The 22,974-nt window shown below is 41.8% G+C and overlaps 2 protein-coding genes across 3 annotated transcripts; one reads left to right on the top strand and one right to left on the bottom strand.

The window, feature by feature from the left end:
- Nucleotides 1–1,245: 1,245 nt before the first annotated feature.
- LOC124211695 (farnesol dehydrogenase) lies at nucleotides 1,246–9,082 on the bottom strand. 2 transcript variants are annotated; one of them, XM_046611024.2, is made up of 6 exons: nucleotides 9,011–9,082; nucleotides 7,138–7,479; nucleotides 5,721–5,847; nucleotides 5,500–5,638; nucleotides 5,289–5,432; nucleotides 1,246–1,903 (listed from the first exon to the last, which is right to left on the bottom strand). In XM_046611024.2, exons 2-6 carry the CDS (start codon nucleotides 7,451–7,453, stop codon nucleotides 1,757–1,759), a joined length of 873 nt encoding a protein of 290 aa, XP_046466980.1. In that variant the 5' UTR covers nucleotides 7,454–7,479; nucleotides 9,011–9,082; the 3' UTR covers nucleotides 1,246–1,756. The 2 variants fall into 2 exon arrangements, with proteins under 2 accessions (XP_046466980.1, XP_046466982.1); XM_046611026.2 differs by lacking the exon at nucleotides 1,246–1,903 and adding an exon at nucleotides 2,113–4,690.
- Nucleotides 9,083–19,007: 9,925 nt separating this feature from the next.
- LOC124211692 (insulin-like growth factor-binding protein complex acid labile subunit) lies at nucleotides 19,008–20,942 on the top strand. Its single transcript, XM_046611021.1, has one exon. The coding sequence runs from the start codon at nucleotides 19,038–19,040 to the stop codon at nucleotides 20,433–20,435; it is 1,398 nt and encodes a 465-aa protein (XP_046466977.1). The 5' UTR covers nucleotides 19,008–19,037; the 3' UTR covers nucleotides 20,436–20,942.
- The last annotated feature ends 2,032 nt before the right edge of the window (nucleotides 20,943–22,974 follow it).

Genomic DNA, 22,974 nt, shown 5'->3' with positions numbered 1-22,974 from the left:
AAACCAAAGTTCAAAGGAAAAAATCTCGCCTTACCTTTTTTTTGTATTTGAATCTTTGTCTTATCGAATGGAATCACATATTAACCTCAATCACTGATTGTGAGTCAGACATGTCAACCCTCTCGTCAACTATCATCCCTCACTGGGCGTTATCATAATTCATTTGATAATTTATTTATACTAATTTAAGCTTCGTTCATCCAATTAAACCTTAATCCATCATGTTTATCCATTAGGTTTAGGTTTAGGATATTGCTATTTGGCGTAAATTGCGTGAAATTTAGGAGTCGGGGATTTTTGAGCATTAAGGCAGCGCGCGGATCGATAAGTTCGAATAGTAAGTTACCGACATTTCAAAGAATAGCCAGTAAATATTCATTCTGCAATGCCGGAATGCTCACTGATATACTGACGTCAATGCCTTGTCCTTTCTTATCTCACGCTTCAGACGAAGATAGAAAACGTAGAGTTATCGACGCAACACCTATACCAACGTCTCATCTTACCGGCAACCAACACCAAATTGCCTCAGGCTGGCTCTCTTATGGTAAGATCTAATTACACGAAAAATTAATAATTTCCACGAGTGTAAAACGAGATAATTAATGTATGACTGGTGTTAGTGTATGTTTTCGAATAACGATTATTAATTGACGTTCAAATTATACGCTGATGTAAAATAAATTTTGCAACATTTATCAAATACGAAATGTTATTAATCACATGCGTATCAACAAAAATACACCATCTATTTCTTTCTCGTCTTTACTTACAAATTGAGCAAATTAAAAAGTTTCTCATATTTTCTTCATTCTTGTATCTTCGGTTTGGAACTCATAGAAAAATTCAACTCAGAGAAACTGTCCACCGGTATGTGCAAGTTACCAAAGGTATCATTATTTAAGTATTAACACGTTTTGAACATTCCAGGATCAACACTTGCGAGAATATGAATAAATTGAAATTTTTCTACAAAAGTAAACGTAAATTTCAACCGTTTAACCAGAACTTCTTTGCGATTTTTGGAGGTTCGAAAAGATTGTTCACGTCTGCTTGAAATACTTGACTTAATATTTCACGAACAATACAAGTCAAATATGATTCGACGGTGTATGTTTACTACAGGAGATACGACCCTCTACCGACAAGATGGAAAAGTATTGAAAAAAAAACAAATAAAAATAAAATAAAAATGCAAGGATCGATAAAAATTCCTATACACATCCACTCTTCGGTAGTCGGGAATTTATATTAAAATATGCAAATTTATCGTAGCGTATATTTGAAAACAGATAAATTATGCCCCGGTTTTGTACATCGGGCTCCTCGCTCGTGATGTAAAATATAGGCGATCGCGACTATCGCGAGCTGTTCCTCGCCCTTCGCTCGTTCATTCGTTCGTTCGTTCGTTCGGTCGCTCGTTTCGTTGGTTGGTGGGCTCAGATGCAATTTATGATGGTTATTGTGTGACGACCATAAATTAGGGTGTTATTCCACCGCGTTTCACCGATATAGCCCGTTGTTCTGGTTACCCGCTTAAAGGTATACGTCCTTTATTTATTTTTTGCTTCTTCCTTTTTCCTCTCCCTCCATTTTTACCACTTTTTATCCTCTTCCATACACCTCCACATACAGCACGTTCTTTCTTTGCCCGCCTTAACACCGATGCAATAAGATGAGATCCAACTATACAGAACCGTGGAAAAGTTCTTCCGAAAATATTGAAGCCAGAATCCGATAGACGACTTCTTTTCTCCTATTCTTTTCTGTTCTTAATTTTTTTTTTTTCTTTCCACGATATCATGCGAGTAAAAAAAAAAAAAAAAGTGGAATTTGAAATCAATATCGCATCTGCCCCTCTCTTGTTTCTCCGAAATCTAATGAAGTGGAAGAAGAAGGTTCTCTGGGAAAAAAACAAAGGGGGGAATAAAAGCAACCGCGGCGGCAGTTTGTTGTAAGGGTGATGAGAGAGATAGATATTTATTTTTCGTAATTAGAAAGAGATGAAAAGAATAAGGCAAGCGGGGAGGTATACTTGTATAAATATGTTTCTCCCGCCAAGTGTACGATTAGAGTGAGAGGTCCGGCCCCAGCTGCTGCTCTCTCTTTCTAATTACGGCTTCAATCGAAATTATTTCGTCGAAATGTAAAAAAATGTCAACTACCCCCGGCTCTTACACCTTATACTTACTCCAACTCGACATCCCTCAGTACACGCGAAATTTGAATGGAATCAATTCATATTTTTAGGGGTTGTTATTGCTCAATCATATCGAGTAGGAATAAATATAGAGGGCGGTTGTCGGGGCGACTGTAATTACGTATGATTTATATGATTTTGTGTCGGTATTCAGCGACCGCTGGATATTCAATTTTTCCAGTGAGATTTGGAGGTATTTTTTTTTTTTTTTTTCATAAAAGTTGGAACATAGTTGTTTTGGTAAAAGTTCAAGTTTCCAGCGTACTGGAGAACAATCCCTTGATTAAAGTCATTTTGGGAGATTTTTTTTTTAACCAGGTGAAAATATTATATCACATATTTATCCCCTCTCACGTTAAACTCCGACATTTGACAAGTTTTATACGCTTATATATTTCAAGAGCTTTCAATCAAGCCCTATGTCAATACGATCGATGCACGGCGAGCCGAAATATACCATTTGTAATATTTGCAACGTCGTCGAAATCGTCAGATCGATCAAGAATTTTTGTTCTCATTCAAACCATATCTCCGCTTTTTGGTTTACCTATATAGGATATAGAATCAGTGATAAATCCGGTTGTCTATCTCGCTATAATTGACCCGTGGTATAAGCGATTTGTATGCATAGTAGAGAAGTACTAACAACATTACGGAGATAAAGCCACCAGCGGAGCGACGCGACGTGACGAAGTTGGTGGGTGAGAGAGAGCACGAGAATTCAGGCGTACGGTGACAGTTTATTTTGGCCTGCCAGCAGCTGGATAGAGGCAGGAAAAGCGCAGAAAAGAGCGAGGCAGAAGCAGAGAGCAAGCCGAAATGAGTGGCTTGCGGAAGGGCGCACGTGGCAGAGACAGAGAGAGAGAGAGGGAGAAGTTTATTAATATCGGACTAATGACATTTCCAGAGTGGAGGTTCATGATTCAAAGTTCAAGCAGTCTGTGATAACACAAATTACAGCTTGGCCAAGACCATAATATGACCATCATCTAATGTACAAGGAATAAAAGTGACAACGTGTCAGTGATCACAAAAGTAAGTAAAAATATGTAAACGAAAGACAATAAAAATTATAAAACGCAGTGCCGTTAAAGTGTTTCAGGGTATATAAAAGTGTTAAAAGTGTAGAGAAGATGAAAAATAAATAAGTAAATAAAAATATATAAATATGTACATTTTCACAGTCGTTACGCTTTACGATTAAACATGCGCTCGAAGGTACAATCGTGGAGTAGCTTTCGAAAATCACGCTGGTTTCACAGCCGATCCTGATGAAAATTTCTACCACTACGAATTTTTACAGAAATTAAAACATTTCGTATTACATATTTCTTACAAAATTGTAAACATGCATAGTTTTTTCGCAAAGAGTTGTTAATTTTCGTTAAAACATGAAGTAGCTAAAGAAAACACAAATTTTCATGAAAATCAACAAGTTTTTACGAGAAACTATGCATAACTACAATTTTTCATGAAAACTATTTTTAGCACAATATTGTACGAAATGTCCCGATTTCTCCACAAAATTCGTAGAAAATCGTCGAAAATAATTCGTACCAGGGGAGAAACTTCTACATATAAACGGTATATTTGAAAAGAGAGGGTGACTTGAACGACCCGGCGATATCAGGGGATGGATGCAGCGGTTACCGATGCTTAATCTCATCAATGCGACGGGCATCGCGTTGTAGGTGTAATAAGGGTAGAAGAGAGTTTACGAGGCGGACCCAAGACAAGGCAGATGTTATAAGAGGCTGTAATTTCACCACGTATCCGCAGGCTAGGTCTTCGAGCCGCGATCTGATTAATATATAAAACAAACAATAATCAGAGTGGGGAATATCGCGAAAAAGTCAAATAAAGAAAGCGAAGGAGCGATAATGAAATGTACACAGCGAACGAACGCGGCACACGCGTCGTCGTCACGTGCGCCGGATGAAAGGAGATCTGGGTAATATTATCTGGATCATTTTTCTCCGGCGGGGTGGGAGGGGGGGGGGGGGAGGGTGAGGGTGAATGCGTTTCACTCTCTCCTCCCGGCCCTCCAGGGTTCCTTAAATCCCTTTGTCCTGCGTTTTTTGGCTCGACTGTATACTTATATTTCCTTTACGTATCCCTCGTGCCCGTGAATTTTTTGCGATCCCTTTTATGTTCCTTTCGCGGTGCCGTGAGTCATGTAAGGCTCTCAACGCGAGTCGAGAAAAATCTCCGCTAAAGACTCCCCCGTTTTCTTTGACGTACAAACGATCTTCCCGCAAGAATCCAGGACCAAATATCTCGCGTAAGGTGTATCGGTGTTCAAATAAATATTCAAAAGTGTTACGAGAGAGAAGGAAATGGACAGGAGCGTCAGAGAATTAGAATCCATCGCGTTACTCGGCCTAGGTTTCACTTTATTCTCGGAAATAGTACACTTCCGGAACTCGGACAAACCGTCGCTCAGCAATTACTTCACGGTTCTCCGGTGCGTCTGATGGTTAATTCGGTGACCTGGGAGAAAAATTTTCAGTTGTGGTTGACGAAAAGTTGTTTTTTTTTTTAATACTTTCAGTTTTTGCCGTAATCGAATACAGATTTATCTACGATATAAAAATGATTTTTGTCATTGCGATTAGAAAACTTAGTAGACGTACGACTGCTGGGTGATTCATCGATTAATCGATTAATTGAGTTTTTCGATTAACCGTTTTCCCAATTCATCGATTAATCGACGGTTTCCATTCGTAAACCGATTGGAAAACTCGATTAATCGATTGATCACACAGCACTGATACATGCTACTATTATTTTAGATTACGGTGAGTTGTACGATATTTGTTCATACGTAGCTGGGACAATTTGAAGTTGGCGTGGCAATAAATTAACGTTCAAGCTTTGTTTGATTAAAATGAAAATGTAGCGAAGTAGACAAACAACAGAAATGTTGCAATGACTAGAAAATGTAGTACGGACACCGATAAGTCACCTCAAATAGTAACGTGTACCAAATTTGCTTGCAATATATGAACAACATTTAAACTGTCATTGCAGCGATACCCGTTTCAATAGAATTGTCAGTTAAATGTAAATAAATTGAACCTTTCTCTACCTGGACTTCCGGCCGAGTGCCCAAAGCGTAGGCAACCGCGTCAGCCACGTCAGCTGGCTCGAGAGTCGGAATTCTTTCGAACAAGTTGCTCAGTTCCGGAGTGCCGGACGTTATCTCCGTCTTGACAAGCCCCGGACTAACGCTCTTAAAGGGGAATATAATTGCGGGTGAAATTCCCGAGATCCTTAGGGAAAATCCCAACCATACTCACGGTCATCCTGACTTTGGCCTTGACGTCGATCAGCTCCCGGCGCACAATGCTGGACATCGCTACCGTGGCGTGCTTGCAACTGGGATACAAGTTCCAGCCCCGGTGAAGAACGCCTTCGGGAATTTCATGGCCCAGAATGCTGAAGGATGTATTATTACGCATATGGTGGAGGAGACTTCGGAGGTGACGATCCTAAAATAAGAAGTGATCGGGCTTCTGACCTGTTGATGTTGAAGACGTGGCCTTCGACGTTCCTGGCGCGCATCGACGACACAGATTCTCTCGTGCAAATGGCGACTGCCAAGACGTTCACGTCCAGCATCCGCCTGAATACGTCGGTGTCGCTTTCTGAAAAATACAGATTCATATGACCCTGCACGAATACTGGAACACATTTGATTCCATCTTCGAAAGGTGTTTTTGTGTTTTTTAGTTTTTCAACAAAGATTTTTTGGCCGCAACTTTCGACTTGTTTTTTCTTACGAACAAAAAACATAGAATAAATTTAGAAGAAAAACGGAATGGTGGTAAGGAGGATAAGCTGTACAAGCATGTCTCCAAACTTGAAGTAAAACATGTAGTGAGAAAGATTTCATTTGTTACAGTAACTAGAAAAATTGAGTAAAACACGTATCGTTAAAAAAACTGTTTGAATATTGTTGGAATTACGAAAAACGAGGTACGCCTAACCATTTTGCGCTATCGTCTATCCTTTTTTGGTTATTGCAACGCTGAATCAGTTTCTGAGGTTTACTCTACTTTTTTAGTTAAACAAGGCTTTAACGTCAATTTATCGTTGCACGAGCGTTAAATTTTCGCAACAGTTGCAAGAAAATATAGCAACAGTGATCGTAGTGATAAAGAATAGTAACGGATACTAGACTTTCTGGTAACAGCTAGAAAACTAATTTTCATTTTATACCTAGAACTATATTTTTCAATTGTGGTAAAAAATGAAAATAGTTAAAGGACTGAGCGGTAACCGGAACTAAAAATTTCTTTTAGCGTGGTTGACGAGTTATCGTCAATAACAATTATTCTTCCTATTAACCCTTTCATGCATGCATTTTTTCTTACATGCAATTCACGTGAAATTTTTTCATTTACGGGCGCTTGGGGTCGCTAATTACGAATCTCAACTCGAAATTCAAAAATTCATAACGGCGGACAACCAAAACCAATAGAAGGAAAATTTTTTTTCGCGCGTATTAAGTTTGTGTAAAAATTGACTTCCAGATTAAGAGAAAATAATTTTTTTCTTAAAAAAGTACAAATTTCGACCATTTGTTTACATGTGCTATTTTCGCACTAAATAAATAAATAAATTTCATATTTGTTCTGGACTAAAAAGTATTTCACGGGCCACGTGGAACCAAAAAACTTGCCAGTTGTTACCAAAAAAGCAGCTTATATAAAACTGAAAAAAAGATGGGACGCTGAGCGTAATTCATTCTGCGTGATAAAAGAAAGAAATATGTAAATGAACCAAATCGAATTGAATAATTACTGGTTAAGAGGTAAGTTCTGGAAATTCATCCACTTTTACGGCCGTCTTATATTCATTCGTACGACAAACCCTCTTAATCCCATCAACGTTCCCAACTAAGAACAACAGTTCGATAATTGATAAACGAATACCGATCACTTTCGAGTAGTGGGTGATCCCGGCGTTGTTGACGACGACGTCGACTCCTCCCAGGTTCTCCGCCACCCATTCAAACCCAGCAAGGATGTCCCTCTCGTTCGTCAAGTCGCACTTGACCGGGAAAAGTTTACCCCGACCTTCCGACTCCCCTCTACTTCTCATCTCTATTTCCCTGTCTCTCAGACGTTGGTACTGGATGTCAAAGGCAGCAACGTTCATTCCCTCCTCGATTAGTCTCTCGGTAATCGCCAAACCGATCCCAGACGCCGCTCCAGTCACCACGGCCGTCTTTCCTCGCCATCGATTCATCGGAATTAGAGCGCCTGGAGTATCGCCTGGAGAACGAGAAATTATGCTTGCGAATTGACGTCAAGGTTCAATCATTCGCACTCGAGTCTTACAAGGGAATTTCTGCGGTCAGCTACCAAAGTGAGCACATCAAAGCAGTTGAATTGGACAAAAAACATCAAAGTTACAAAACGTTTTCTGACATCGTTGGTATATTAACTAATTGCGCGTCATTCGAATTTGTTCAAATTTCATTCCTGTTACGAAGTATGAACGTTGTTCAAAGATGTTATTCAAACCGTCCCTTTCTACTTTTCTAACTTTCGGTTAATTCGTCTTTATTACAAGAGTTCGCTGCCGGTTGATTCGTAAACACTGATCAGCTGTTTACACAACCGTGTCAGCCCGAGTCGAAATTTAGACCCTCGTGTTCGCCTACAAATTCAACGTTTGGTAGGTCGTAGTAGGACAAGTGGTGGACTAACTTTGTGTTGAAAGGAGAATCTATTCTAGACCTAATCTTGGCCGATATTTCCCTTTCTTCCACGTTTAGGTTTAAAGTAGCACATATTTGAAATTTCTATTGGTCCTCTATAGCCTCAAGACCTCTACCATAGAATGTGAAATTTCATTCATTGAATATTAAGATCAATACTTGAATTTGATTTCGATATTTAGATTGATCGACGTGTGAGTAGTAATACCAAATTGAAGTGTTAATCGTGTAATATTTAATAGCTGGAATTGGTCGAGTTTATTTTCCTGGCGTTAAGAATCATCTCTAAATTAAAAGCGATGAATCGTAGACACAATTATTGATGGTAAAAAATATACGGAAGATTTATTTTCATACATTTATGTCGAATCTTACGAAGTATAATGGTAAGTATTGTGTTCATATTATTCAATTTGTCACGACACTTAAATTTAATTCTCTTACTTCTAATGACTTTTACAGTTTGTTTTCAACCTTGTTTTGTTTTTTTCCATAAACTTGAAAAATAAGGAACTTACTTCAACTTAAAATAATATTTTAGTAACTACATATGGAGCTGTCCAAATAAATCTACCCAGCCTCCAAATGTCACCATCTTCGATTTCAATCCATTACTCATTACTTTGGTAATAATTATTGTGATTCAAATTCATTTTTCATACTCTGACAATCATCAGTTGTGTTATTTAATTTTTCGGGTGATTAAAGATCTCAGGTTTGGGGCATTGTTTATTATTTTGGTAAGAGATAACGCATTACTATTCGAATTATTATACTTTCGAAACCTTGGTTCCTTATCGCATATAATTATTCCGAGCAAGTAGAATAATATTATCACCAAACCAGACAATATTGCAGTACTTTCCGAGGAGCTCGAAACATAAAACAGGCTCTAACATGAGAGGAGTATCACACCGAGTACCAGAATAGTTTATAACAGGACGTTAACGTCCGCAAGGGATCCAATTATGAGAAACAGCTCTCTCAAGATTCTGATAGGACTCGGGAGGTGAAACCTTATCAGTCGAGATGAACTCTCGCGTTTGGTTCACCGCAAAGAAGACACACTTGAAACGACTTACTTGCTCTTGGAAATGCTGTAGCCGCGAACCGACCGCTGAACGAAATGGAAATAACACTTCCTCGCGTCAAGACTCAACTCTCACAACTGATAAGTCTGAAGGCTGAGCGTTTGCCGGGCGGTTTATGGAGTGGGGTTAACGACTTTCATCCATACATAACAATGCTCGCTTTGCTATGGTGACGAGTCTTACTCGCTGGTCTTGTTCTCGATTCATTGCTGAGAGGAACGGCGTACCGAGCACAAATATACGCGAGACGATCGGTCGTTTGTCGGTCAGCTTTTGAATCAGGCTTGATTGAATCGTTGTACTTTTTATGCAGTTTAATTGGTAGTTTGGTTTACGTTTTGGAATGTGAGACGTCTCAATGACGCCTGTAACGTCGAGCGTAAAGTTTCTGGAGTCAGGAAAGTTCTAAAAAGAAGATAAATTCTGCGGTCCTGTAAAATGTTCAAAAAAGTGTGACTAAGGATAACAGAATCGTTGTTTATTTATTTTTTTTCTTCTTTTTCGATATTGAAAATGAACTGTTCGTTTAATTTTGTCGGATCAGAAGCTAATGTTCGTAAAATATGATTTCAATTTTTTCGCTTGTGGCGTGGAAAGTTCGACAATGAATGTATAATTGAAAGTTTTGAGAAATTGATAAAACAATACCGCGATTCCAGTTTGAAACAAGTGGAATTACACAAAAAGTTATAACCATGGCTTTTAAATTGAGTTTTTTTTTTATTAAAAAGCCTCGGCTAGGCGACGGTGGGTGGGTATTATAACATTCGGAAGACCCAATTGGCGTTGGACAAATGCTTTTAGGTGAAAAATATGAAAACAGAGTTGCGAAAGGGGGGGGAGGTGGGTGCGTATTAAATAAACTCAGGAAACTGGCGGCGTTGGCAGAGCGGATTTGGTATAAAGGAGTCGGGATGAAATGGGAAATGGAACCACCAACCCTCGTCTCTCAGCTGCCGTAGAGAGAGACAATTTATCGCAGGTCTAAGTACACACGCGACGGGCGTTAAAATTCGGTTAGGAAAACGGCAAACCTCTTCCCCGAGGGCAGACTTTGAATGTTCGGAGAATTGACGTCTCTGCATGCTCGTTTCGCCCTGAAAGACAAGAGAAATTACCAACGCTCGTTGACTTTACAAATTGCACAAAATTTTGCGTAGGTGTCTGTCGAGAAATTTGGACTTATTTTATCACTTCAAATTTACACGTTTCGTTTGATTACGCGCACTTCACTGTTCAGAGTCAAGGTTGAAGACCTTTTCGAGATTGTTGAAGTTTCGCGTTGTGAGGTGAATTTGATAATTATTAACGGTGCGATCGGTTCTGGATATGCAGGCCGTCCACGGTGATTCACGAATCTTACGCTGACGAGGGAGCGACGGAAATTGATGGCTTCGAGATTAGAAGAGACTTGCGTAATTTGCCGAGTTTGATTAGAACCGACTTTTCTACAAAATGCGTTTAACTCAATGCGAAGGAAAATGGACCGGCACCCGTAATTATTCGGTATCAAAAAATTTTCAAAAATCGGATTTCCCGTAATTGGGCGAGTCGCTGAACAAAGGGGCGCGGATGAGATTCCGAATTTTTGGTCGTGAGACTTAAAGTAAAGAAATCAAACTTTGATGAAACGTGAAAGTTTCGAATGGTCCGAAACACGACGCTCAAAGTTCCGAAAGGACAAGATGCCGAAAACGTGTAACTTCGACAAATCAAACTTCCGAACCTGCGGAAACGAGAAAATTTAAATCATCCAAAATTTTCAGTTCCGTGAATTTCTGTCTTCGTGAAATTTCACCTCTTTGATCGTTCTTTGTTTTGGATTTTCGATATTTTTATTTTCGGAATCCTGGTCATTACGATTTTTGGTTTTTCTCATTTTTTACACCCACTCGTTGAGTAAACTAAACTTTATTTTTCGGAATTTTTCTCTATCGGAACTTCAATTTTCGGAACTTTGCTCAATCGTAACTTGAATTTTCGTAATTTTGCATTTCGGAGCTTTGAGCCGTCGGCCGTTCGACCATTCGAAACTTTGTTGTTTCTTCAAAGTTTGATTTCTTTACTTCAACTTTCGCCGTTAAATAATTCGCAATTAGGCGCTTCCGGAACATCTCAAATTCTTCAACCCCGCCTCAAAAAAAAAAAAAAAAAAAAGAAACAGGTGAAACTTTCTCCGACGAAATTCCGATCTAAAGTCTTTAACGCAGCTGTCGAATCCGTTCCACGTTTGGTGAAAATTGCTGGGAAAGGAAGGATAGAAAAACTGCTCAGCGCGTCCGGAATAAAAATGTCCGAGTTGTATTTTATCGGTGAAACTGGCTTTCACCGTTCATACTCTTTACGAGTGACGTTTGGCTAAGCAACGGATGTTTCCTTCTATATTTTACGATCATAGTTCCGATAAATTTTCTCGCACCGTTTTACAGCCGACGGACACTATACTTACCCCCGTGAAATATACCGGCTCGCCGTATTATACTTTTGTCTGGAGATCAGAAAAATATCCCCGGTTTACGAGGCCGGCTCGTTTATCACCATCCCTCCCCCCTCAAAATTATTTTCGTGCCAAATTTCCAGCAGCTGAATCGCTGTTCTCTGATTGGATACTTACCGCAGTAACGTCAACGATCTTTTCGCCACACTGAGAGAAATTTTTAGTTCCGGTTACCGCTCAGTCCTTGACTATTTTCATTTTTCACCACGATCGAAAAATATAGTTCTAGGTAGAAAATGAAAATTAGTTTTCTAGCTGTTACCGGAAAGTCTAGTATCCGTTACTATTCTTTCTCATTACTATCACTGTTGCTATATTTTCTTGCAACTGTTGCGAAAATTTCACTCTTGTGCAAGAATAAATTGACGTTAAAGCCTTGTTCAGCTAAAAAAGTAGAGTAAACCTCAGAAACTGATTTTGCGTTGCAACAACCAAAAAAAGATCGACAATAACGCAAAATGGTTAGGCGTACCTCGTTTTTCGTAATCTCAACAATATTCGAACAGTTTTTTTTAACGATACCTGTTTTATTGAATATTTCCAGTGACCGTAACAAATGGAATTCTTCTCAATGCAGCAAATTTCACAGCGTGAAGGAAACCATCGAGTTCAGGGTTGAAAGTGAATTTCGTACATCAGCAGGTATAACTGACGCAGAAAAAGGACAGGTGAATTTTTTCCAATTCTCTCCTGCGCGGATCTGTTTTCTTTTTCGCCCTCTTGGCAAGTCTCCCGAAATAAGGGTGGAAGAAAAATGTCTTCGACTCCCCCAAATTCTCTTTGGCGAAAGCTGCAGGCACCAGGTGATGAGCTTCACAGATCAATACTCCACTCTACCCGGCTCGTATAGAAACGGTTTTACTCCCGGCGAAGACGCTTTCCGTATATCAATTCGGTCGATGGACTCTTGATTCGTGTACGAGGTACCGTATTTTCTCAACGATTATCCAGATTCATTTCTGCCACTTCCTCACGGCTCAGTTACGGAGCCTGCAATTTCGAATTCGAGTTTCCGCATCGTACCTTCTGAGAATAATATATTAGATACCGATAAAGGATCAGCGTTTCACGATTTCGGGAAGCTTCCGTCGATTCCATGAATTTTTCAAAAACAAAAAAGTGAAGATATCAGCACGAAAGAAACGCAGCCTCCGATTTCAGAGACGAACGGCTCTCGGGTTTCAGCCAATGTTTAGCGACGTGAAAATATGAGAAAACAGAGCCTGTCGGTGACGGTTTCTTCGAAACAAAGAAAGCGCAATGCCGACGCCAGAGGAGGACGCGTACGCGGAAGGATGGTAGGTAACAGGATCAGACTGAGCCGAAGGATCTTGCAGCGAGACCTGCATCCTTTGGATTTGCTTTTCTTCCTTCTTCCGCTGGCAGAATCCGTCGGACCGTAAAACGCGGATTTGTTTCCCCGCAGCGAAGAGGCCGTTTTCACCGGACGCGAAAATCCGCGAAGGAGATTCGAAGGAAGGCGATGAAGGACGTCCGAAGCGAAGTCCGCGCGCAAACCCGATTTCCAATTTTCCCGAAGAAAGGGAAACTCCAAATCGCCTTTCCGCTACGGTAGTTAGACTTTTTTATTCTTACCACTCGACCGAAACTTTCGTCCCGCGGTAAAAACTTGGCCGCGGAAACGCAATTTTCAAAATTCGGTCTCGCCGATCTTGGACCGTTGGGAATATAATGCTCCAATCTACATAATACGAACTATCCGATTAAGATTCGGCTCGAGATGTAGTCGAGTTGAGCTGGGCTGGGCTTCCCTCAAATCTTAACCACTTAACAACTTTGGCAAGTGTAAGGAGCACCTTCTACCCTCTCTCCGATCCTTCGCCATCCCGCAGAGCCGACGGACCCTTTCGCGGTTGCCTCGGGATGCCGCAGGTATAGTCAAACCTAGCCTTTGGCGACATTTAAAGGGAAGCGAACAATGCGGCGGAGCAGGAATCGAAGGTTCTTGATCGGATCGTCAAATCGTCGGGAGTTCGGATTTTCATGAATTTGTTGTAACGTGACGAACGAATTCGCTGTAGCGCGAAAGGACCTCGCAGAATCCTGAAAAAAATCCATGTTGGCTGGATTTACCGGTATGTTACGGTACATATCTTCCCGATCCGAAAAGTTCTCATGCACTGAGAAAAATTTTTAGTTCCGGTTTCCGTTCAGTCCTTAACTCATTTCATTGTTTACCACAATCGAAAAATATAGTTCTCGGTACAAAATGAAAATTAGTTTTCCATCTGTTACCGGGAAGTCTAGTATCCGTTACTACTCTTTCTCATTACGATCGCTGTTACTGTATTTTCGTGCAACTGTTGCGAAAATTTAACGCTCGTGCAACGATAAATTGACGTTAAAGCCTTGTTCAACTAAAAAAGTAGAGTAATCCTCAGAAACTGATTTTGCGTTGCAATTACCAAAAAAGGATCGACGACAGCGCAAAATGGTTAGCCGTACCTCGTTTTTCGTAATTCCAACAATATTCAAACAGTTTTTTTAACGATACCTGTTTGACTCAATTTTTCTAGCTACTATAACAAATGAAATTTTTCACAGTGTAGACACTAGTCCAAAAAATCATTAGTTTCCGAAATATACTTAGCTTCGGAAGAAAGGTGTCCAGATTTTTTGATATCTATGGATTTCGTCATTTTCATGAATTACAAAGCTTCAAGAGGGACTTGAAGTCGAATGTATCGCTTGAACTGCGCCGCCGATTGGCAGAGACTCCGCACATGTTTAAAACTGAGTCTGAGAGTCTCTTTCTTTACGCAAAATCTGACGTTGCACATTCTTCCGGTAAACCAGCGAGTTCATGGATGGAATCGATGCATCTATGTAATCAATCACAGCGTCCTTCCTATCTTTGAGAATCAACCATACAGTTGTTCGAGTGATTTGTTCGATTTAAATTCCCGTTGAAGCTTCATAATTCATGAAAATCAGGAAATCCGTAGATATCAAAAAATCTGGACACCTTTCTTCCGAAGCCTCTACTTTGGAAAGTACTGATTTTTGAGACTTGTGTCGATGAGAAATTTTGATCGGAAGGATATTTACTACAATATACTGAAAATCCAGCCAATTTCCATAAAGTTGCCGGGGGGTTCTTGTCGATATTATAAGTGGTAGAGAAGAGATAAACGAAAATCGCAGCTTCCAAAAATGACCCCATGTAACATTCGTTTGTTCGGATTTTACTGACTCGAAATCACAGTTTTGACTTTTCGTGCGAGGAAGCCGGCGCTTCGAAATTCTTTTTCTCGACAATGCGGTGAGCGAAATGCAAGCATTAAACCACCGGAGGAGGGAGCCGGTTGACATTTACGGTGTCTTGATGTCCCATCAAGAGAGAGAACTGCGAAGAGATTGGTCGCACGGTTTAAGGATCGTGATTTAGGCATAACCCGGATGAAGGGATCGAGCAGCTCAGCGATAAGTGGCTCATATAACCCCCGTGAACTACTTCCTGAACCTGAGCCCCGCTGCTCTCGCTTCTTCAGTGACATACCGCCGCGAACCGCGCTCTAATCGTCGCAGCCCAATTTCCCACTGCCAAATTATCTCTTAGCCTAAGCGAAGTTGCGCTTCGATGGCGCCAATTCACTCTCGGAGATCCCAATTTCTGCAGGAGGATTCGGGCCGACACAGCGAGATGAAGCAAAGAGTAACTGTGAGGTGGAATCTTGATTTTATGTAGCGTGATCATTTCCAAAGCATTATTTGCACTGCTTGTTTTTTTCCTCGAGTTTTACGTGCCTTCCGGATGCAAATTTCGAATGGTCGACCATTCGGGGTGATTGCATTGCGTCGAATCTCGTCGGATCAAATGGTCCAAATTCTGACCCGCGGTTCCAATTTCATGAAGATCGATGTTCCGAAAGTAAATTGTCGATTATACTATACAACTTGGGACTACGTGTGTGGAATGTTGACTCATCGGGAATTTGTACCTTTCGAAATTCGAACCAGTGGACATTTTGATCCGACCGCGTTTTCGCCGTCCCTACTAATGAGATCCAAAACACGCTGTTAATCAGGGGACACCATATATTAACACCATTATTAAGACCAGCGTCGTTCAACAGCACCAAGAGGTCTGTTATTTGTAATTAACATGTCCTGATATTTTGCAATAGTTTACAGATTACTGTGTTGAAATAGACGTGTTTTAGTACTGCATCCTGTATGATTTGTAGGTTTATCAATAATTGAGTAGACAGAGTTTTCCAATGTAACATTATTCGTTCGTTCGTATTTGATTATTGGCATGGAGTCAAAAAGTAGAATGGTTACACAATTAAAGGGTCACTATATCGGATATTAAAGAACGTAAAAATCTATTTTACACGATTCTAAAATGTACAAATTCGAATTATGGTAGATTCAAAGTGCTGAAAAGTAAAATATAGAAAGACAAAGTATAGAATCGTAAGAATTTCAATGATTCTACCTTTTGTCTTGGTACTCTGAAGATTTTATATTTTCACTTGCTACACTTTGCTTTTCCATACTTCGAAGTTCCGCGATTGAGATTTTCGGATCATTGCAATATCGATACGATTTCATCCTTTTATACTGTGCTTCTTGTTCTACTTCCGCGAATGACGAGCGAGACTTGGGGTCGATGGGGCGAAGGTGTCACCGATTTTTTCCCGTAAACAAAGCTCGTCCTTTAATATACTCCAAGACGCAGCAACCACACAGGAAAACCACGCGACGAGAAGAGGAAGGCGAAGGCAGGCGAGGGTTCAGCTAAGCCGAGCCGAGGGATGGAGGGAGGAAGGATGTGGATATGCTGGGGGGTCGAAACGTGCCCGGCTGAAGGTGAGGGCGATCAGTCCTCGGCCCAAAGTAGAGTAACCTAATGCCACCGAGGAGCTAACCGACGTCGTGCGTCACTTCGTCGAGAGGATCAATATCGTTCCGCTGGGTTTTACTTTAACGGTGAAAATTGAACCGTGGATTAGGTACTCGAGGCTGCAAAGAGTATGAGAAGAGAAGATGTATGGAGGAGGTTAACATTAAAAATAGAAGCTAAAGAAAAAAAAAAAAAAAAAACAACTCGAAATCAACCAGATTACCCGGGGGAAGAATGTCCCGCAAATTATAAACCAGCCGACGAGTGTTGCCGCCGAAATGAAGGTTGGCAACCCCTTTCAACCAGACTTCCGCTTTCCGTTCCGTTCTCTTCTGTTCACCACCCCCGAGTACGGTATCCTTGGCAAACTTTTCCATTCTTTCGCAGTTGCGGCGAACACGCGAAATATACAGCGCATACCTGCACCAGGACCCTGAAGTGGTGGCTCCTCTCAGGAGTCATAAACCCCGAACTGCGGACATAACACACATAAACCACTGCAACCTCAAACCCCCTCTTGACTCCTCTGCTGCGGTGAGATTAAGCCACGATCGTGACTCTCGGATCGTCGACTCGATCATCGGAGACTCGAGCCTGGGAGTAAATTTTGATCGCGAGTTGCGAAAAAATTAAGACCCGCCAAATTATACTCCTAGCCAAATGCTTAGAGGGTTGAAAGTAGCTTGATAAAGAGAATTCTGCGTGCAGATCCCGACACCGACATCTTACCGGCACTTTAGCCGCTTCACAGCTTAGACACAAACCCTTTTTTCGTGTGAGAGCAATCCCCGCTCTGTTCGACTTTACCGATCATCGAAAAAAAAGGGTTTGCGTCTGAGCTGCGAAGCGGATACAGTGTTGGTAATACATCGATATTGGAATCTGTGCGCAGAACTTTCCTTATTACGGTACTGGTGAGTGTTTTTTTTTTTTGCTCAAGACCCGATACCTCCCAGAGTCACGCGCCTTTTCTGGTCCTGAACGCGCCCTGAATTCGGCCGAGAATATTTCCCAGACTTTTCCATCTGCAGAGGCGCTTCGCGTCACGAGACACGTGCGTATTCTCTCGTTATCATCATGTCGCGCGTAGGTGGAGATAGATATAATGTTTTCGAAGGTGCTTCGTCTCTCTCACGGATCCTGAAGTATGTCCAAAGTTTCATCCCGGAGCCAGACTTCCCTTTAACTACGCTATATCACGTGTGCAATACACATACGTGGATTGTTTTTCGCATGCCCTAAGCCCGGCTGTCCGTAACCGAAAACTTTTTTCATTCCTCCGCCCAGTATTCAACCCCCAAAAACGATGCCAGCTCTACCTTTGTGAACATTCCCACATTCCCCTTACACGTATGTATACCCGTCTATATCTCGTCGCTATCAGCCCCGATCTTTGTTCAGATATCGTTCGGCTAAAAACAGCTGCCGGCTGATTACGTGCGACACTTTGGAATTGGCGATAGATAAATGTACGTACATTGATTGATTTGCTGTTAAGCGTTTAATCTCTGGAAAATTTGAGTCCTACGAATTTTTTTTTTTATTGAGTTACTAAATCGGAAGATTGATCAGTTTCTTAATTTCGTTTCTGCCACTCATCAGGTTGATCAGCATGAATTCAATTTTTATATCCAGTTGTGTTAACAAATTTTGGCTGAGAAGCTTTTACCCCAATTGTACGATGTGTTTAATGGGTGATGCAGGAAACTAAGTGACAACTTCCGGTTTGACCTACATACTCTCATTTGATTCGACGTATAAGGTTATAACTAAATAGAAACCGAGGCGACGCGGTGCTATACAATGTTGAAAATCTCGACGTTTCAAGTGCTATCTAAACAGGAAAACGATAAGGGGAATGCCGGAGTGCCTCTTCGAATTTTTTCTCCCTACCCTGGATCAAATTTCCCGGGAATTCAGTTTCAACAGGTCTCAGCCGGGTGGATAGAGGAGGTAGATTATACATTCCACTTTTTGTGCTGCAATTATGAGTATCCACTGTACACTATTCTCACAGTATGACTAAGTCAATCAACACCCTTGCACAATACAATAATAATATTATCAGCGCGGCTTGCGATGCTGTATAAAAAGATAAGTCAGTTGTTACACTGTGCTGATAAACGCGGAGTAGTGAATGAAAAAAAAACTATTTGGGGTTGAATAAAAAAAAAAAAAATGCGTTGCTAGTAAAATTTGAAAATCCGGCTCAGTTGGAATAGGTGGGAATAAAAATGTCGAGTGATCAGGAAATAGAAAAATACAATAATATCGGATATTTCAAAAGCGAATTATACATTGTAATTCTACAAAGTGAAAGTGATAAATAGTCGAAGTAACAGCGAATTGTCAGAGTGCGAATTTTCACGTCGTAAAGTTTGTGGAAAACCAAATTTCGCGGTTTATTTAAAATGCGCCTCATATTTTCTCATCTTCACCGCCACTCATTTTCAATAACAATATATTTGAACGACGCCGATTACGATACGCGCGGTAAAAACTCGCGGAAACAAAGAGTTCGAGCTAGTGATTCGAGGGCGAGGCCGATATAACCGGCGTATGAGAGCTGATAACGCGGTTCCACGCTGGGGAGATAAACGCGGCGATAAACGTCGCTGGTCTCCCGGGTCGGCAGTGTCTCCGGTTCCGCGATGGCGGAGGACGTGCAGGAGGCAGAAATCCGCGAGGGATCGGTTCTCCGGGTTTCGTGGAAGGCCGACGGGGGCCGAGAGTTGCGGCTGCAGAACCGGGGGATCGGCCGCATAGCCGTAAACGCCTTCGCCGAGGCGCCGTCCGACCTGGACTGCGTCGACCTGCGAGACAACGGGATAGCCGAGTTGCCCTCGGGACTCTTCGTCGGGCTTTCGAGGGTCAGCACCTTGCTCTTGTCCCGTAACAAGATCGGCCAGATCGGCGGTGGCGCGTTGGCCGGATTGGCGAACCTTCGGGAGCTGCGGCTCGCCCGGAATAAGATAGAGGAACTCCCGGCTCGCTGTTTCGTCGGGACGCCGTTTCTGGCGAGCCTGAACCTATCGCACAACGAGATATCCCAAGTGGACCCGGAGGCTTTCCGAGGCCTTGGAAGGCTGCGGGAACTTGATCTGAGCAACAACAATATCTGCACCCTGCACGGTTCTGTCTTTGAGGACCTCGCGTCCCTCGAGTCCCTCAGGCTCTCGTGCAACGGGATATCCGAGGTGAACGCCGGGACCTTTGGGAACCTGCGAAGGCTGAGAGAGCTGGACCTGCATCTGGTTAGGATAACCGAGCTGAAGGAGCGCGTCTTTGGCAACCTTTCGAAACTCGTTAAGCTCACTCTGTCATGGGGAAAGCTCGATACCATCGCGTCGGGAGCGTTTGAGGGGCTGGAATGCCTCGAGGTTCTCGAGTTGAACAGGAATCAATTGACCTGCGTACCCGACGGGGTCTTTCGCCCACTGGTGAAAGTCAAGAAACTCGTTCTGTGCTACAACGACATCGCCGACGTCGAGACGAACGCCTTTGAGCGACTGGATAACCTGAGGGACCTTAATTTGAGCAGGAATCAAATCGCTCAGCTCCCCGACGAGGTCTTCGTCGGTACTCGGTCTCTCACGCATCTCAATCTGTCATGGAATAAACTCTCCGAGGGTCTGAATCCAGGGACTTTCATTGGGCTGAAACACCTCGAGGAACTCGATCTTAGCAGGAACGGCATACACGGTGTTCAGAAGGGCCTCTTTTCCGAGCTTGGATCTCTCGTTAAATTGATTCTATCGAACAACGTCATCGCCGATATCGCGCCGGGTGCTTTTCAGGGATTGGCAAAACTCAACGAGCTCAAGCTCAACTGGAACTACCTCGTTAACATACCTGAGGGAGCTTTCCTCGGTCTCGATTCCCTCGCCGTTCTCAATCTTTCCTATAACAAAATAAGCCAGCTGGATGCTGCTGTTTTCAAGGGTGTCGAACGGGTCAGGGATCTGGACCTTTACAAAAACAGACTTGAAGTATTACCGGACGACGTCTCGAGGGTTCTCGTCTCCATTGAAAAGCTCAAGATAACTTGATACCGATACTCGATACCCCGCGCGCAAGACTTTCATTTTCACTGCACGAGTTTATTTTTCACCCCGATCCCATTGTTCGCGTAGAAGATTATAAGGATTAGCATCGACAGTTGATTTGTGAGTTACCTTGCAGTTTCTTAATTAGTGCTATCGCTATTATTTTAACCGATGACGGCACACTCTCCCCAAATAGTGTTGCACGCATACATATCTAGAGACAATCGTAAATCATTAGTCATATATAACAGAGTTAAGAATATCAAACGACGATAAGGTAAGATATGTTATATACCCACACTTGTACAGTTATCTCTCGATGTGCGATATCTTGATAAAGAAAAAGACACGCAACGTGTCGCGAAAATTTCATTTAGCAAATAGACGAACACTCATGTACCTCTCTGCATGTATTATACATATAATCTTGCACATTGCAATATATTCTTCAACCCAAGCGTTTTGCAAATATATAAATCGGTGCCTGGCACCAAGAACATCTTGTTCTCATTCAACGTGTTACATGAATCCATTCTTGCACCAAAAGATGCTCCATTCTCGCCACCGAGTCTTAAGTAAGCATCGAGACAAGTAATGCTGGAATCTTTTATGGATCATAATGCTAACCAAAGTATGTTGATAAGCAACAGCTTGCCTGATAGAGAAAATACATAGTAGAACTTGTATAATGCACCACAAAACTTACGCGGAAGGTATAATTTCTCAGATTGATCTCTCCGATTGGATTTCTTTTCCGATATGTCATAGTAGACCAAAGACTAAGCGACACGTGTGTTTTTTTCTCTCTGCCGTTAAGCAATTTAAGGGGCGAAACCACCCTCCAATTAAGGTAGTTTTTTTTTTTTTTTTTCATTTCTCGTTATGAGAATACTTTTTCAGTTGGATCGGTCAAAAAAAATATTATATTCTTGCGCGTGAAACCGCCAAATCGCCATTTGACATGCCTTAGTTTGAAGGGTGGCTTCACCCTCTTTGAGTGTTTAATGGCAGATGAAGAAAAATTCGTGTCGCTTAGTTTTCAGTCTACCATATCATATCACAAAAGAAATCAAATCGGAGAGGTCGACTTGGGATACTTTTCTTCTCAGTGGGTGCGATTTTACAGGCACGTCTTTGGGATTGGCAAATCAGTGCGAATTGTAATACGCATAAAACGAACCGATTGGAGGAAGATACTGAGAATCAGAGGTGGAAACGCAGAGGCAAACCGAATTGCTGAACAAAGGCGTGTCGTCGACTAGCTGCTACGCATTGCAGGGTCGAGAGTGAAAGCGGCTGCTGCCGGGGTCGAGGGTCAAAAGTAAGGGCTGCCGGCCGTAAGCTCGGACCTCGACCCGGCATTTGGTTTCTCTCCTTTCATTCTCCGAGTAAAACCACAGGTAGCCCTTGCAGAGGGACTCCGAGTTTCCGCCATCCTACGTACCCCGAAACCTCGGGCCATTCGTTCCTCCATTAGGGCTGACCAAGGCCTGTAAATAGGCATTCATGCACAGATACCCATGTATACTCGTGTCCCGACTCCCCCCTCTTATCCTCTCCCTCACCTCCGTTCTCCCTTTCCCTTTATCTTTCCACGTCTGCAGCTAAATGAATGCGTTAAAAGGTCCTCGCGTCGCTCCAGCCTGACAAGTTTAATGCTTTACGTTGATGCACTTTATTGTCCGAATGAAAATCTTCTTTTTCTCAGTGTGTTCGTTAATGATACTGTTTCACTTGTTAGCTTACCACGAGATAATCCGAAATTAAGACCCTATCGAATTCACATGTTTGTGAAATACGATGATTTTTCTTATAAAAATTGCTGAGAAGAATATATTTGTTTTAAATCACTTTGAAATGGTCTAAAATCTGAGGGGATTCGTTCGATCTGATTCCGCGATAATTTATCTTGTTGAGATATTCTCAGTCACAATTCCACCGACAATCGAACGCTTCTTTTATCACGTTGCTATCGGTAAATATTAAATTTTCTAACATTGTGCACTGATTTGATTTCGCATGGAAAAAGAGTATTAAATACTAAATTCGATACGAACGAATCTGATAGATTTCCAATAAATTTCAAGTGATTTGAAGTGAAAAAGTGAGTTTTTTTTTCATAGATTCTGCGAAAAATCATCCTAACTCAAGATTGTAAAAATTTAATAAATTCCGAATGTTCCATCGCCTCGTAAAAATGGAATTAAGAAAAAGGTATTGAATTTCAAATCGCCAAGCTCCTTAAGAGGGAAATAGCAATTTGGCGCCGAAAGGGTAAGAGATGATTAAATTATTGTCGGTGCTTTTGGAAGTCAGTTTTCAAGGGAATTTCAACGCCGGCTTCTATTCACCGAGCTGATGGGCCGAGTAAAATCGCTCGATTGAATTCCCGGATGATCGATTCCGCACGGGTTTACAGTTAGCTTCCGGGTAACGGGTTATAGGTATGTACTCGAGTTAATAGTCGAGTGCGTTATCGTCGTCGGCGGTAGAGGACGGGAGAATTCGAACCCAACTATAACTCAGGCTGACAATGCGTTTA

Source organism: Neodiprion pinetum, chromosome 2 (assembly GCF_021155775.2).
Source record: "Neodiprion pinetum isolate iyNeoPine1 chromosome 2, iyNeoPine1.2, whole genome shotgun sequence".
Lineage (NCBI taxonomy): Eukaryota > Metazoa > Arthropoda > Insecta > Hymenoptera > Diprionidae > Neodiprion > Neodiprion pinetum.
This window is presented reverse-complemented; position numbering and strand designations above follow the sequence as displayed.